The sequence below is a fragment of the Mytilus californianus genome, unplaced genomic scaffold (assembly GCF_021869535.1).
Source record: "Mytilus californianus isolate M0D057914Y unplaced genomic scaffold, xbMytCali1.0.p SCAF_4, whole genome shotgun sequence".
NCBI lineage: Eukaryota > Metazoa > Mollusca > Bivalvia > Mytilida > Mytilidae > Mytilus > Mytilus californianus.
Genome location: NW_026262690.1, coordinates 80,041,576 through 80,056,913, shown reverse-complemented (window position 1 = coordinate 80,056,913; position 15,338 = coordinate 80,041,576). Strand labels below are relative to the sequence as shown.

The 15,338-nt window shown below is 31.9% G+C and overlaps 1 protein-coding gene across 4 annotated transcripts in view; it reads left to right on the top strand.

The window, feature by feature from the left end:
* Nucleotides 1–995: 995 nt before the first annotated feature.
* Nucleotides 996–15,338, top strand: part of LOC127738588 (transcriptional regulator ATRX homolog) — a 28,665-nt gene continuing 14,322 nt past the window's right edge. For 3 of the 4 annotated variants that reach the window (XM_052249902.1, XM_052249905.1, XM_052249904.1), the window contains exons 1-10: nucleotides 996–1,339; nucleotides 4,040–4,111; nucleotides 5,242–5,408; nucleotides 5,863–5,897; nucleotides 6,588–6,619; nucleotides 7,463–7,610; nucleotides 12,454–12,552; nucleotides 13,519–13,632; nucleotides 14,424–14,528; nucleotides 15,154–15,237. In XM_052249902.1, the coding sequence (XP_052105862.1) occupies nucleotides 1,244–1,339; nucleotides 4,040–4,111; nucleotides 5,242–5,408; nucleotides 5,863–5,897; nucleotides 6,588–6,619; nucleotides 7,463–7,610; nucleotides 12,454–12,552; nucleotides 13,519–13,632; nucleotides 14,424–14,528; nucleotides 15,154–15,237 (952 nt within the window). In that variant the 5' untranslated portion in view covers nucleotides 996–1,243. The remainder of the gene's footprint in view (nucleotides 1,340–4,039; nucleotides 4,112–5,241; nucleotides 5,409–5,862; nucleotides 5,898–6,587; nucleotides 6,620–7,462; nucleotides 7,611–12,453; nucleotides 12,553–13,518; nucleotides 13,633–14,423; nucleotides 14,529–15,153; nucleotides 15,238–15,338) is intronic. The other variant, XM_052249903.1, reaches the window with a different exon arrangement.

Here is a 15,338-nt window from a genome sequence, read left to right as displayed (position 1 = left end):
CGGATCCTTACCCAACCCTGTATTCCGGCAATTAGTCTCCAATGTAACAATAATATTTTTATTATTGTTACATTTCCATGTAACCGTAGCCAGTGCCTATTTTATTTGGGTATTGACTTATCAAACGATATGTATGATGTTTATGCATAGTTTAAAGTTGATTGAAGATTAAAGGTAATTAAAGACAATGTTGAGTGTTCAACAGTTGCTCACTATTTACAATTATTGTATATTCTGGCGCGTGTAGTTGTATAGTCTGACGCGTGTACAAAGTTATAGGTGATAATTGAATGTTATTGTAGCAATACAATAAGGGATACACGTCCTTTACTCCAACCATGATTCTAACTTGTTCATCCTTAAGCGTCATTGTGCTTCTATGAAAAGAAGTAATTCTTACAAGAAAATAATCAGCTGGTTCGAAAAAAATGCCTGGCCATTCTCTTGAAACCATGAATAAAACAATAGCAGAATACATAGGTACATATCCTATTAAACAAACAAATATTGCTGATGATATATGCAAGCTGTCATCAATATTAATTCTTTGAAAGAAATTGTTCAGATCACAGGCAAACCTCCAAATGTCTTCTTGACCCCGATTAATTTCTTCATCTATCAATATAATAAAAAAAAATGAAAATCTCTTTATTGCTGTCAATGCATATTTTTTTTAATATATTTATTTTAATAATATTTTTTTAAAGTTTTCTTGTCGCTAAATAGTCTTCTTGTCGCTAGATTTATTCTTCTTGTCGCTTCTTGACGCTTCTTGTCTCTAATACACCTTATCGCTAATCCCGCTTGACCCGAGAATCTGTCCCGCTCGAACTTTTGACGTCATACAACAATCATTTTTCCATTGTGGCGTCAGACATTTTCTATTATGACGTCAAAATTTTACGGGAACTTGTGGGATGTCCAGTAATGGCGGACAAATAGCGATAAGGTGTATTAGTGAGACCCTTCCACAAAGCTCTCTTGGTTCTGAGGTACATTTACTACACACTGGAAGACGGGTTACCCACGCTGATTAAAAAACTTACAAGTCTTTCACTGTACAAACTGACATCATTGAAATTAATGCATTACTTAATTTGTTCTGCAGTAGTTTGATGCATCCCTAATTTTGCAAATTCAAACTTGACAGGAAGTGAAGAAGCAGTTACACGATTATTTGCAGCGCAGAAAAGTCGTCAAGCAACGTTTTAGTTTCACCTCTGGCTCCCAAAATTATGCCACTATGTCTATAATTACCCTTGTATCTTTGGATGATGGCGAGAGTATAGATCTTCCGGACGAAAAAACTATAAAAATTGGACGTGGCTCTTTCTTGAAGGTAATACAGGTCAGAAAGTCCGGTTCTATATTTGCAGCTTGAGCTAAATAATATAGCTCAATCGGTTAACAAATTATCTCCCTTTGATTTGTTTTTTTAATGAGTGGAAATTTTAGTTTCTCATTTATTTAGTGAAAGTGCAATATTAAACTTTGCAGACAAAACTAACAATATTTCTGCAATTTTTTTTTTTAGAAAAATACTCAAAAAAATCATGATAAAAGTTTAAATTATGTACACACAAATATTCAGCTATATTTCTTAATTATGCCTGTAAAGTTTAAAGACTATGCTTTCAATTATTAATCAAGAGACGAAATTTCCTTTTAAAAGAATCTCAGTGGGAGATAATTTTTGTTTCACCTTGTTGGAGTCAAAAAGCGAGACATAGGTATGCTGTTTCCGGCGTTGGCAGCGTTGTCAACAATGTATTAGTTTGTGATTAGGTCAGTTTATGGGGAACCACTAGTGGTAGGTCAATGATATTTGGTATGCAGTTGTATTAGCATTGGCACATCTCATTTCCATGAAATTATTTGACCCCACCCCCTCAGTCATGGTCTATTGACTTTGAAACTTTCACTTAGTTTACATATACTAGTTCGTTATTAGGTCAGTTTATGGAGAACCACTAGTGGAAGGACAATGATATTTTGTATGCACATGTATTAGCATTAGCACATCTCATTTTTATGGAGATTGTTTGGCCCTGTAATGCCTTCAGTCATGGTTCATTGAATTTGAATATTTTGCATAACTTTACATATTAAAGTATTGCTATTTTAATTTCAACATTTGCATTTTACTATCAAAATAACAAAAAGGCGAGACATATCTCTGTGTCAACAGTTTATTTTTGCTTAATTTTGCTATATTTATAAGCTCGAAATGAAGATTTACCGAACTTTACAGTTTGAGAGCACACCTTGACAGGGGCCAGTCTGTCATAATTCAGGCTGTTTTTGATTAATTTTGTGCTAATTTGGGAGCATGCCTAGGTGAATAAATGTATTCACACTTGAGTAACCTTTCGATGTCAAGTAACAATTACTTTTTGATTATGACATCAGATGTTTTAAATTGTGATGCAATATTTTGTGTGAACTTGTACTAGTGGTTTAAGTTATGGCAGCCACATTTGCATACAAGTGTAAATGCTTCTATACCTCTGTGAGGTAAATGCAACATTTTCTGAAGTAATTACAACAACACTCAGGGTTTCCCGTAGTCATTTTTTTTCTGCACCTCTTCCATGTCTTTCATTGTCTTTCGAAAAAACAATATTTTCCTTTTTTGCAAATAAAATTAAATTCCAAATTGTAGTGTCGCCATCGTACATGTATGTACATTATGCACACATCTCTATTTCATTCTCTATATTTTTATTTATATTTATAGATACTGTAAAATGACTTAACACAATAAAATCATTATATTTGATTTCTGAGAATAATAAAACTGTTAACATGTGTTTTGAAATAAAATTATCCAGTAACATGAAAGACTTTGAAATATTAAATATTGTACATACAAATGATGCGGTACTTGCAGATCTATAATCCTGACATAGATTATTATGACCCCTGTTATTGATTCTCTAATTTATATTAGAAACGCATTATTCTCTATTCTTGAATTTTTTTGCCCATTTTTTGTTTTTTTTTTTGTTTTGCCCTTTATTCTCTATTCTGTAAACTCAATCCTCACCTCATGTTCGTCAGTGTGACAGCAACCAAACAAAACAAGGATTTTTAGAGGTCATATTACAACAGTTTTTTAACAAATTCTGAGATTGTCTTTCAAGCTATGCCTTCTTCATACATGTAAAAGAATAAATAGCTGTCATTCTCACAGCAATTTATCATGATAAAACACACGACTGCATCTGTTCTTAACACTAACACTTTGATAGAAAACTTGTCAAACTTTTCTTGGCTTGTATGAAAGGGAGTGATTTTATATTTGGTCAGCAGCTTCTAAATGTTGGGACCGCCTCAGTGGTTTTGTGGTAGCATGTTTGTCTAAGTGAGGGAGGTCATTTGTTCAAACCCCAGCCAGGTCAAATCAAAGACTTTAAAATTGGTATTTGCTGCTTCTCTGCTAAGCAAGCAGCATTAAAGAGTAAGATCAAAGACTGGTCGGGTCGGAGTCAGAATAATGTGTCTGGTTAAGGTGACATATCTTCCTGCGGACTGTTACTTTGTGAACTAGCACGTTAAAAATCCGGCTCAGTGTGTCGGTCTAGTACAAAGCAGTGTAAATACTCATATTACATTAACATGTTCTTGTCCTGAATATGCATATTAATTTGCCACTGGACGTTAAGCAGCCATCCATCATCATCATCATCATCATCATCATCATCAAAATGTTGGGTTGTAGCAGGGGAGCAATTTAAATCTCCCATGCAGCCACTTCCTATGTGTTGGTAGTTTGAAATTTTACTACACTCATTTTATGAGGAAAATTTTCTTCAAAGTTTTCTAGGCTTTACTGAAAGGGAATGATCAGTGATGTTTCAGTCTATATATTACCTTAATCAATTCATGCAGTGATGCAAGTCTGAACTCAGTATTGGTCTTGTTATAACTTTGTATACTGATTATACTGTAGCTTTTGTGAGTGACAGCCGTTTAACTACAACTGTATTGAACACTTTTTGTAGTGTGTAAGAGAGTATAAATATTTGTATTTTTGCAGGTATCAGATAAAAGAGTATCCAGAAATCATGGAATTTTAGATGTAGAAGATAATAAGTTATATCTAACACCTGTGAGTATTCTTTAATTAAAGATGACGTATATCTATAACCTTGAGTTATCTGAAATTATGAAACTTAGCAAGATTAATTTATATGCTCTGACAGTATCTGATGAAGTTATTGAATTTATTTGTATCATGCCATGTGGCAAGTGATACTGAAGATTTATTAATATTCCTGGGATACCAATTTTTATTGATTTTGTCAAATGTGTATATATGAACTAGGTAAAGGTGAAGCACGAATTAAAATGTGAATGAAGAACAAATTTTCTATAGGTTTGTATGCAGACTTTTGAAAAGCCATGAAATCAATCATCCACGAAAATACAATTTTCCCTCATTGAATCCATGAAAATTGATACCAACAAAAATAAATGAATCCATAGTATATTTTATCTTTGACTAAATTATGAATTAATTTAAATAACCTGTGTAATATTCCTCACTGAACCGGTTCTGTTCATACAGCTCTGTAATATAATAATCAAATATCAAAAGCATTAGATTTGATATCTACCTCTCAACATTGCTTTTTAATGCAACTAATCATTGTTATTGTCCAAGAAGTTGAATAAAGTAATTGTATTTTTTTATTGCTGCATTTAAGTTAAGAGAGTTCTTTAATAAGTAAAAAAAAAGCATAAAACCTTCAAAATTGTTAAGCAACATCTTGTCCCTGTTGTTCTTTTTCCCCCTTGTATTATTTGCCAGAAATTTAATCTTGATGATGATAAAATTTGAATTATAATAAACAATACAATAAATAAATTTTAAGCCTTGATATGATCTCTTTAAACCCACCAAGATGTGTATAAAATATGTGTTCACCTCATGTTTAATTAAAATAATAGAAAAACAAAGGATATGGGGTATCCATCCATGATACAAAATCAGTACATGCACAGCAAAACCACATAAAAAGCAAAGGAACAGCACTTTATTTAGTTAATTTTCTTCGCAGATTTCTGTAGTTTATATTGTTCAAGTGAATAAATATTTTTGACTGAGAATATTAAAGATGCAGTAAAAGTTTTTGCACTTGTTTGTTGTGAATACTAATTTTTTTGCCATAAACACGCTTCAGAGGTCGTTGGACACACACTTTGTGACCTTAACATATTCCTTATATTTTTGTATAGACGCATGGTAATCCTTGTTTTTACAAGAAGGATGAAGATGACGAGTTGCCATCATCATTAACTAAAGATGTTAGAATAGAACTTAAAGATGGAGATATTTTTGGATTATTGCCGGATAAATTGTTTTACAAAGTGGAATACAGCCTTGTCAATGGATCAGAAAAAAGGTTTGTTAATGGGATGTTATACATTTCTAGTCTTTATTCCTGTGAAGCGACTTAAGTCTTATTCTTATACACTATATATATGGAACATTTAAGGGGATGGTAAATGGTTTTTTAGACTCAAGATGAAATAAGAATGAATTCTAGTATAGACTTAATGGATTTTATTTTATATTTTTCAGACATTTTTTTAGAAAATAAATTATTTTGAAAATGGATATCGGTTAATAAAATACAAAAATTTGATTTAGGGCTATTCCAGAAAAAAATGTATGGGGGGTTGGAAGGCAGTTTTTGTCAGCACCCACAACCCAGACAATTGTAATTGAGAATCATAGTGCATTATAGTGTGAAAAGTTGCTCTGACACCCAAGTATTATTAATATAAAGTGCCTTCTAACCCCCCCATACATTTTTTTCTGGAATAGCCCTTAGTACAATTGTGCTTTTTTTACAGTGAAACTAAAGAAAAAAAGAAGGAGGAATCAGAAGGTATATAAATTTACTTAAAAATTATCTTCTTATTGATATATATGTAACTCTTCACGTGACTTTCTTTAATAGATTATGCCCTGCCAATGCATACACTAACAAGAATAGACACACAGAAATGTCTTGCCTCAGTAACTAGTAATGACTAAATGATATATCTGTCTACAAGATCTAGTTCCAATTACATGTATTAAACTTTCAAGGGGAACTGTATTCTTTTTATTATATGACAGACTATACCTGTTGATATCAGGTCTCTTGTAAAAAGTTATTTATTGTCGTTAAGTAGACTTTTGCATATGCATACTCTATTTGTTATATAAGATGAGCAAAAAATATTGCATCAATCAAGTACTGTAAATTCAGAATTTATTGTGTGCATTTATAATTGCAGTTTTTGTTGAAAGGACAAAAATGCATGATTCATTATTGCTATTTCAGAAAAATCTGTATACACTTATATGTATCAGATATCAGAATGCAAGTTCTTATAATTGTGATTAACACCCAGTCGCATTATTCGCAATAATTTCTGAATTCACAGTACTTTTCAAACAGTTATTTTTGATCGATTGACCCTCATAAAAGTTACTGTAAATCTTATTAACTGTAATATTAATAATGGATCCTAACTTAACAAAAAAAAAAGAAAAAAACTACAGCTTTCCAATACAACATCTATATTTTCAGAACCCAAACCAAAGAAAAAAGACCCACATAAGGTGAGTAGAAGTACACTGATAATAAAAAAAAAATTCACCACAATTTCCTTTAAAGACAATTAATTGATGTTTATGCAGCATAAAATTTTGCATGCATATTCAGAATGATAACATTTCAGTGTTGTATGATATACAGTGCTTCATACTAGACATACACAGGGCCGAATTTTTAAATGTGCTAGGTAACAAATTAACAGTTCCCTGAAGGACATTTCACCATATCTTGGTGCATAATATTGACCCCTAACCAAAAATTCTTTGCTCCTGCTCCAAACTGCTGTGTGCTTAGCAGAGAAGCAGTAAATAAACTTGCTCTTCTGTTAAGCATAAATTGAAGATGAACTAAATTTTTTATCTGACCTGAGTGATTCCAAATTGTCACAATATAGCTTGATTATAAACAATATTCTTATTACAGGTAAACCATTTAAGAACACCATTCATTTAAATGTGTTATTTTGCATAAAAGTTAAAAATTTGAAAAACAATTGTAAACCAGAAACCTATCTAAAAAATCAGGACATACAGAAAATGTTCTGTGCATCTAAACATGCATCTGAACATCTAATCAAATCAACTTTCTAGGTCTTAAACAAACTTGGAAGTTTTTCATGGGGTCAATAAATGTATGAGTTACCTGTTTGCATCAAAAAGTTAAACACTTCATTTGCTAAACTCTGATGAGAAATAGTTGTCATATACTTGATATTTTATGAAGTATAAAAAGGCCATAAAATGTATTAATCTCTTTTTGTGTTTACCAGTGTGAATCCCTGAAATACCTGTTATAATATTGTTCATATGTTAAACTGATGATTCAAGAGCGCTTCATAATATTTACAGAATGATGAGAAAATTGTCAAACCCCCTGGAGGAAAGGATATGGCATTACCAATAGACAAGAAAAGAACACTACCCAAATGGTTGATTGAGTCAGCCAAATTATCTCCCCCAAGTAAATCACCTGTCAAAGCAGCTCCAAAACGTGCAGGTAAAATTATTTTCTTTTTGTCAGTACAATGACATATTACAGGCATACAGTTTCTTCATCCAGAAGAAAGCAGTATTGAACATCTGTTAAGGTGGATCATTGGTATATATTTCCTAGATAGAATTTTTTTATACTTTGCCAAAATGAAGATTTTCCAATGCTCTTTTCAAAAATATAATAAAAAATATGGGTCACCATGCTATTTTTCAAGCTACAAGTAGTGCAAATAGCCCAAATTTATATAGATTGTTCATGAAAAAACACATTTTTGTGAATAAAAAGAAATCTAAGAGATAGAGTTTTGAAATAAAGTATGAAAAGATAGGTTTTATAATATGCTTTAAGAAAATAAAAAGAAAAAATGGTGTCACCGAACTTGTTTTCTTGCTACAAGGCCAACTAAAATTAATTAGTAAATTTTCATCCAGATTTTTTTTTTAAATGGGGCGGGTGGGAGGATTTTATTTTTTATTTTTTATTTTCTTCTTAACCCTTTTGTGACGTGTTGTTCATATACAAGGGTAAAAATAAGCTTATATCATGTATATATAAGGAATTCTACATTATTTTTCAAATTCTTAAATTAAATATTTCTGATTGGCAACCACTGTTCTACATGTAATTGCCGCTTTAGAAACCTATTTTTAGTAAATAGAAAAAACATGGAGAAATGTTCTCTTTTAGGCTACCTTGATCAAATTTATTTTGCTTTCTAAGCTATAATTTGTAGTGCCCATAAAAATGAAGCATATGCATTGGTATGCAAACCACATGATATGAGTACAGAGTAAAATGAAAACTCAAACTGTGTTGAAAATACTACAATGTACTAGGGTTGATGCTTTTAAGATTTTCATGCAAGGTGCAAATATTATTACAATGTAAAACATGCATGAACTGAACCAAAAAGAAGAAGTTGTATAACAACTCTATTGAGGGGCTGGGGACAGAGTATGTTTGCTGTTTGTCAACAAAAATGACAGCCTCTCGGTAAATCTAAGGGCTTGCTATAATACATTTTGTACATTGGCCAACTCTTTGTACTCAATATACGGTCATAAATCGCACAAGTTTGTGCTTGTGTCAATTACTTTATTCCAGTCATGTGTTTGTATCAATGTGTTCCACGATTCTTGCACTTTGAATATCATTCACAGTCCAAATTTCCTGACACAAAGTCATTGTATTAATAAAAAAATCCTTCCAATCACTGAAATTTGTGACATACAGCGATTAGCGTTTTTGGACACCGCCTATTACTTGTAACCCGAATATTTCATGCCCGTCTAGTAATCAATCTATATTCTCAGAAGATAATGTTGTCATCATTGAGCAGAAGAATAAGTCGACTTATATTGTTTTACACAAAGAAATACGAAAACCGAAATTTGAAACAGGAAGTTTTGAATGAAACGAAATAATCGGCGGTTACCGGTAACAGAAATGGACAAAATCTGGAAATCGTAAATTTTGAAAAATAAAAAAAATTGGGGCGGGACGATTTCCAAGGGGCGGGTGGGGATGAAAATCTATCAATTAATTTTAATTGGCCCAAGTCAGCAATGAAAATTTCACTATCATTCCAGTATAATTTTTTTTTACTATAAGAGTTATCTCCCCTTAAATGGCCAAGTTGAAAAATTGATTCTAAAAACATAAATATTTGGTTTTGTTTAAACATTTTCGATAATGCAATGAATCACCTATTTTACTTTATACAAATAAGTAGTCTTACATATCAATTGCAAATCTGTCTCAAAATTTGAAGATTTAGGCAAAGAACTAGACCGATTGTGTACTGCTATTGTACAATCCAAGATGGCGGTATAGAGTGAATCTACCTTAAACAGGTGCTAAACAGAAATTTAAGGCCTGTCTTTTCCTATTGTAGTCTAATATAATTAGCAAGAAACCATAAAGTGGACCAGGAATGATAAAAGTCCATATAGACCTCCTTTAATGAGAGCACTCAAAATAATTTGCTTTGTCACCTTAGTTCTTTTAGGAGGTTCATACTTTCTACCACTTGGTTATTCTGACATGCAATACTGCTTTGATTTTTTTCACCAAGAAATTCATCCCAAAAGGCAAAACTTGGTTTTGATTTTAACAAAATTAGGATGTCATCCAAGGCTTTCCACACACAGACATCTTGATCATTGAAACAGTGATCCAAGGTGGAATTGTTGAATGGGTATTGTATTGGAGCAAGCAAGACATTGAAAATTTATGAAAAATTCAGTGTTTTCAAAAAATTTGAACAGTTTTGACGCCATTATTAATTTGATATTAACATAAAAATCTTAATTAACCACCCCTCACCCCCCCTCCCCCCCCCAAAAAAAATAATGGCCTTTAGAACAACATTTCATATTACACATGTTAACTCATCATATAAACAGAAATTCCAAAGGATCCTATAGCAGCTAACAATGTATCTTTCAAAAATATTAAAAAAATTTACAGTAAATTTATGCTAACCAAGTCAGTCACTCGTCACTAAATAGGATTTTTCTTTCGATCTGTATCAATTTAAACCCTGTTTCAAGACCCTCTGTACTTTAACAGTAACCATTTTTTCCTTTAATGCTTCAATCACTTGTTTAAACTGAATATAAATGAAAGAAGCCAAATAGCTACATCATATGCAACCTATGTTTGTACATATTCAAGTGTCAAAAGAGCATGCAGTCTCATTGGCAATCATAACCCATCTCTTTATATGACCGCAAAAAAATTTTGTGGTCGTATATTGGTATGACATTGGCGTCGTCGTCGTCCGAAGACACATTGGTTTTCGCACTCTAACTTTAGTTTAAGTGAATGGATCTCTATTAAATTTTACCATAAGGTTCAATACCACAAGAGGAAGGTTGGGATTGATTTTGGGGGCTATGGTACCAACAGTTAAGGAATTAGGGGCCAAAAATAAGCATTTTTGTAACTTCCAGACATAACTTGTGTGTTAGTGTATGGATCTCTCTGACATTGTACCACAAGGTTCCATATCACAAAGGGAATGCTAGGATTGATTTTGGGGGTAAATGCCTCAAAATTAAGGAATAAGGGGCCAAAAAAAAGGGGCAAAAAACAAGCATTTTTCTAGTTTCATGACAATAACTTGTGTGTAAGTGTATGGATCTTTCTGAAATTGTACTACAAGGTTCCATATCACAAAGGGAAGGCTGGAATTGAGTTTTGGGGTAATTGCCCAAAACGTTTAGGAATAAGGGGCCAAAAAGGGGCAAAAACTAAGCATTTTTCTAGTTTCCAGACAATAACTTGTGTTCAAGTCTATGGAATTCTCTGAAATTGGTCTGCAAGGTACCATACCACAAAGGGAAAGCTGGGATTGATTTTGGGGGTTATTGCCTCAAAATTTTAGGAATAAGGGGCAAAAAAACAAGCATTTTTCTAGTTTCAGGACAATAACTTGTGTGTAAATGTATGGATCTTTATGAAATTGTACTACAAGGTTCCATATCACAAAGGGAAAGCTGGGTTTGAGTTTGGGGGTAATTGCCCTAAACGTTTAGGAATTTGGGGCCAAAAAGGGGCCAAAAATAAGCATATTTCTAGTTTCCAGACAATAACTTGTGTGTAAGTGTATGGCACTCTCTGAAATTGTACTGCAAGGTACCATACCACAAAGGGAAGGCTGGGATTGAGTTTGGGGATGATGAATCATAAGTGGGTTCAAAAAATTGGGGGGGGGGGGGGCATTTTTTTTTCCTTTTTTTTTCTGCCTTTTTTTTTTTTCCTTTAAAATTTTCCATTTTAAGTTGGTTATTTTTTATTTATATATAAAAGCAAATTATAATGATATGGTATGATTTCATCAAAAATTTAAATATTGGGGTTCTTCATATGCTGAATCTAACCATGTATTTAGATTCTTGATTTTTGGTCCCGTCTTCAAATTGGTCTACATTAAGGTCCAAAGGGTCCAAAATTAAAGTTTGTTTGATTTTAACAAAAATTGAATTCTTGGGGTTCTTTGATATGCTGAATCTAACCGTGTATGTATTTAGATTTTGGATATTGGACCATAATAGGTAAATTAAAAAATTTTAAGTTCTTAGACCACATTCATGTTGTGTCAGAAACCTATGCTGTGTCAAATATTTAATCACAATCCAAATTCAGTGCTGTATCAAACTTGAATGTTGTGTCCATACTTGCCCCAACTGTTCAGGGTTCGACCTCTGCGGTCGTATCAAGCTGTGCCGAGCGGAGCATTTTATTTACTTTTATATTTCTATAAATATTTATCAGTCTCGTATTTAGTGATTTCTTAATAAGAGTATACCTGAAATAGGTAGTCACTTTTAATTGAGTATCTATGGGTTGTCACCATCTTGAATTTGTTTCTTGTACAAGACTGTATCATATGTTTTTAAGATTTGCAAACATTGATCATACAAAAGTTATAATTCTTATGTTCTGGTATGAATTGAACTTGTGTAAAACAAATGACCATATACTGTCTTTAAACAATGATTTCTTTATAAAAATATAATTCAAATTAATATTTCAAAAAAGAACCTGCAGACATTTCTGTATTTCATGGTAAAACTTTCATTCAAATCAGATGAAAAATTACCTCATTACCTTAAGGACAAATTTTTGTTAAATCTCTTTTTTATGCTAAATACATAGCTCAATTTTCAAGGTGTGAAACACTTTTGACCTCTGACTGTATATTGAACTATTTATAGGACAGAATGCAAACAGATTTAAAAAAAATTAGAAAGGATCATATGAACATTAAGATTGATCATATCAAAAATGTTTCTGTGCAAAAATATTCTGTATTTTACTGTTGATGTCATTTTATTTACAGCAGCCACTCCAGTTAAAGCTAAGAAGAAACAACCTGAATCTGATGAAGATTTTGATGATGAAGATTATGTGGAGGAAAAGAAGCCACCGAAGAAAAGGGGTAATAAATCGGTCAAAATAAATATACAATAAACTTACTTTGTCAGGAAATATATAATTTATTTGTTAAAGCTTTAGTAACAGGAACAAAACCAAGACTAGCTGAGTTTCTTCTCCTGTGTTGTATTGAGTACAAAACAGTTTTGTATATTTTCTGAAATTGTATGTATATTGTTTTAATCCTTCAATAAAATATTCACATGTCTAATATGTCTGTAGTTATAGTTCTTTGCGTGTCTGGTGTACAAAATTATAATTCTGGTATCATTGATGAGTTTTTCGCTCTTGTCTGAGTTGTTCAATTGAAATCAACATATCTTGTGCATAGACCATGGGGAGGATACCAAATTAACTTTAAAGTAAACAGTTATTTGAATATTGCTGTTCTTTCGCTCACAATAGAAGTTGGATACCAGTAGACAATGTTTGTATACCAGATAAACTTGGCAAAAGTTTATTCGTATAGTAAAATGGTTGTTTACAGAATTAAAAAATTGTTTGTATACTTTAGGTTTACATATTTCATTGATTAGATTTTTAGTCCATTTTTTTTAATCAATTTATTATTTTAACAAAGGTCAAGTTTGTATATTTTGCATGTAAATTGTATAACCAAATTGATTTAAAGTGGGAAATTTCTTTTTTTATGCCCCACCTACGATAGTAGTAGGGGCAGTATGTTTTCTGGTCTGTGTGTCCGTTCGTTCGTCTGTCTGTCTGTCTGTCCCGCTTCAGGTTAAAGATTTTGGTTCAGGTAGTTTTTGATGAAGTTGAAGTCCAATCAACTTGAAACTTAGTATACATGTTCCCTATGATATGATCTTTCTAATTTTAATGTCAAATTAGAGTTTTGACCCCTATTTCACGGTCCACTGAACATAAAAAATGATAGTGCGAGTGGGGTATCAGTGTACTATGGACACATTCTTGTTTTTGTCATTGGATAATTTATTTTTGAATTTTATAGTTTTACCATTTCCTACAAAAGTCAAGAAGAAATATACAGAGTCTGATGAAGACTTCATGGATGATTTAGATGATGAAGATTATGTAGAAGAAAGGAAGAAATCAAAAAAGAGAGGTAAATTTCATGGGAAAGACAAAACAAATAATCCATTCAACCAATACTACAATAAACAATTTAATGTGTGTGATTACAAATCTAATATAATATTCAGGGATTAAGGCATAGGTGCGGGTAAAGAATTTATGTGGCCCTCAATATCAAGTCCATAATTTCAAGACAAAGTGTTTCAAGTTTACAAGTAAATAATGAGAAAGTGAAATAGGTAGATTGTAATAGAATTTTTTTTTATGAAATGTTCACTTTTACACCCAAAGTAGACAAAAAAAAAAGATATTGTGGGGAAATTTTGAAAAAAATCGTCTGGATGTCAACTAAATTTAGGCCCAGGAAACATATAGTGCAGGGTAAGTCAAACTAAACATTCATGGGAGATATGTTATTTGCAGTAACAGTCATAATGTTACAAGATCTTATGGGCTATGCATGCGCCAAATGTTTTAAGTCCTGAAAAAAATCTGAATTGGCCTGTTTTCAAAACAGTTCTTGAAAATTTGGAAAAAATTGAAATTGATTCTGATGTCATGAGAGCACTGCTAAATTTTCCAATATGAAGATATTTTCCTTTTAGTCTTTGTTGAAACTATTATACTTTGTGTTAACAGTAATTAAATATTAATATTATTGAGGCCTTATCTAACATACTCCAATACTAATGTGTTTATTTATTTGATGCATCTGAATATTTTATTTGAAATGTATGTCTACATGGGGTATTGCTTAGTTTTATAGTTTCCATTTTATTTTGTTGGTAATCAAGAAATTATTTTTGAGGTATATATTTTTAGCACCTCCTGCAAAGGCCAAGAAGAAATATGCAGAGTCGGATGAAGATATGGATGATTTAGATGATGATGAAATTGTAGAAGAAAAGAAGAAATCATCAAAGAAAGGTATATTCTCTATTTAGAAAAGACAACCAAAATAAGCAAATAAACACAGTTCAAAGTATAAAAAAAAGTTATAGGGCAGCAGGACACTATTTTAAGATGGAAGGTTACATTAGCATGGTTTCTTTGGTATTTGTCCCCTTATTTTCCCAGAGAGTGATTAATTATTGTAATAAGTATACCACGAATCTTGCAGTTGGGGCTATATTTCATTTTCGTCATAGGATCTGTTAGTTCAACAAATATTTCCATCACACTTCAAACAGAATGATGGAAATATTTGATCAGCAGCTTAGCAGTAATGAGTTGTTACATGTGATCTCTTTTCCTATCTGTCAGACGCCTTAGTTACTGTTTGCCGATACTTTTAATGAAATTCATCAGCCACATACTACTGAATGCAATGACTTCATATTTGGTCATCAGCTTGGGAGTGATAAGTTATAACATGTGTGTGCTTTTCTGATTTACGAACGGGGACATGCTTAGCATGACATTGTGTTCATTTTTGTCAAAATTATTTATATTTTGTTTTTTAGCTTGATTTTTTAATTTGATACTGTTCCTTTTAAAAATTGCTTAATATTTGAAAACTTTAATATCGTCAAGTTTTTCTTTTATCATAAAGGTAAAAAGAAAGTTGACTCTGATGAAGATTTTGATGATGAGGATTATGAAGAAGAAAGAAAGCCACAGAAAAAGAAAGGAAAAGGTTAGAAGTACTGATTATTCATTATTATTAGCGGGATATCAGTTTTCCTGAATTTCATGGGTTAATGTGAACCACAAATTTAAGATTTCGACGAAGTACAA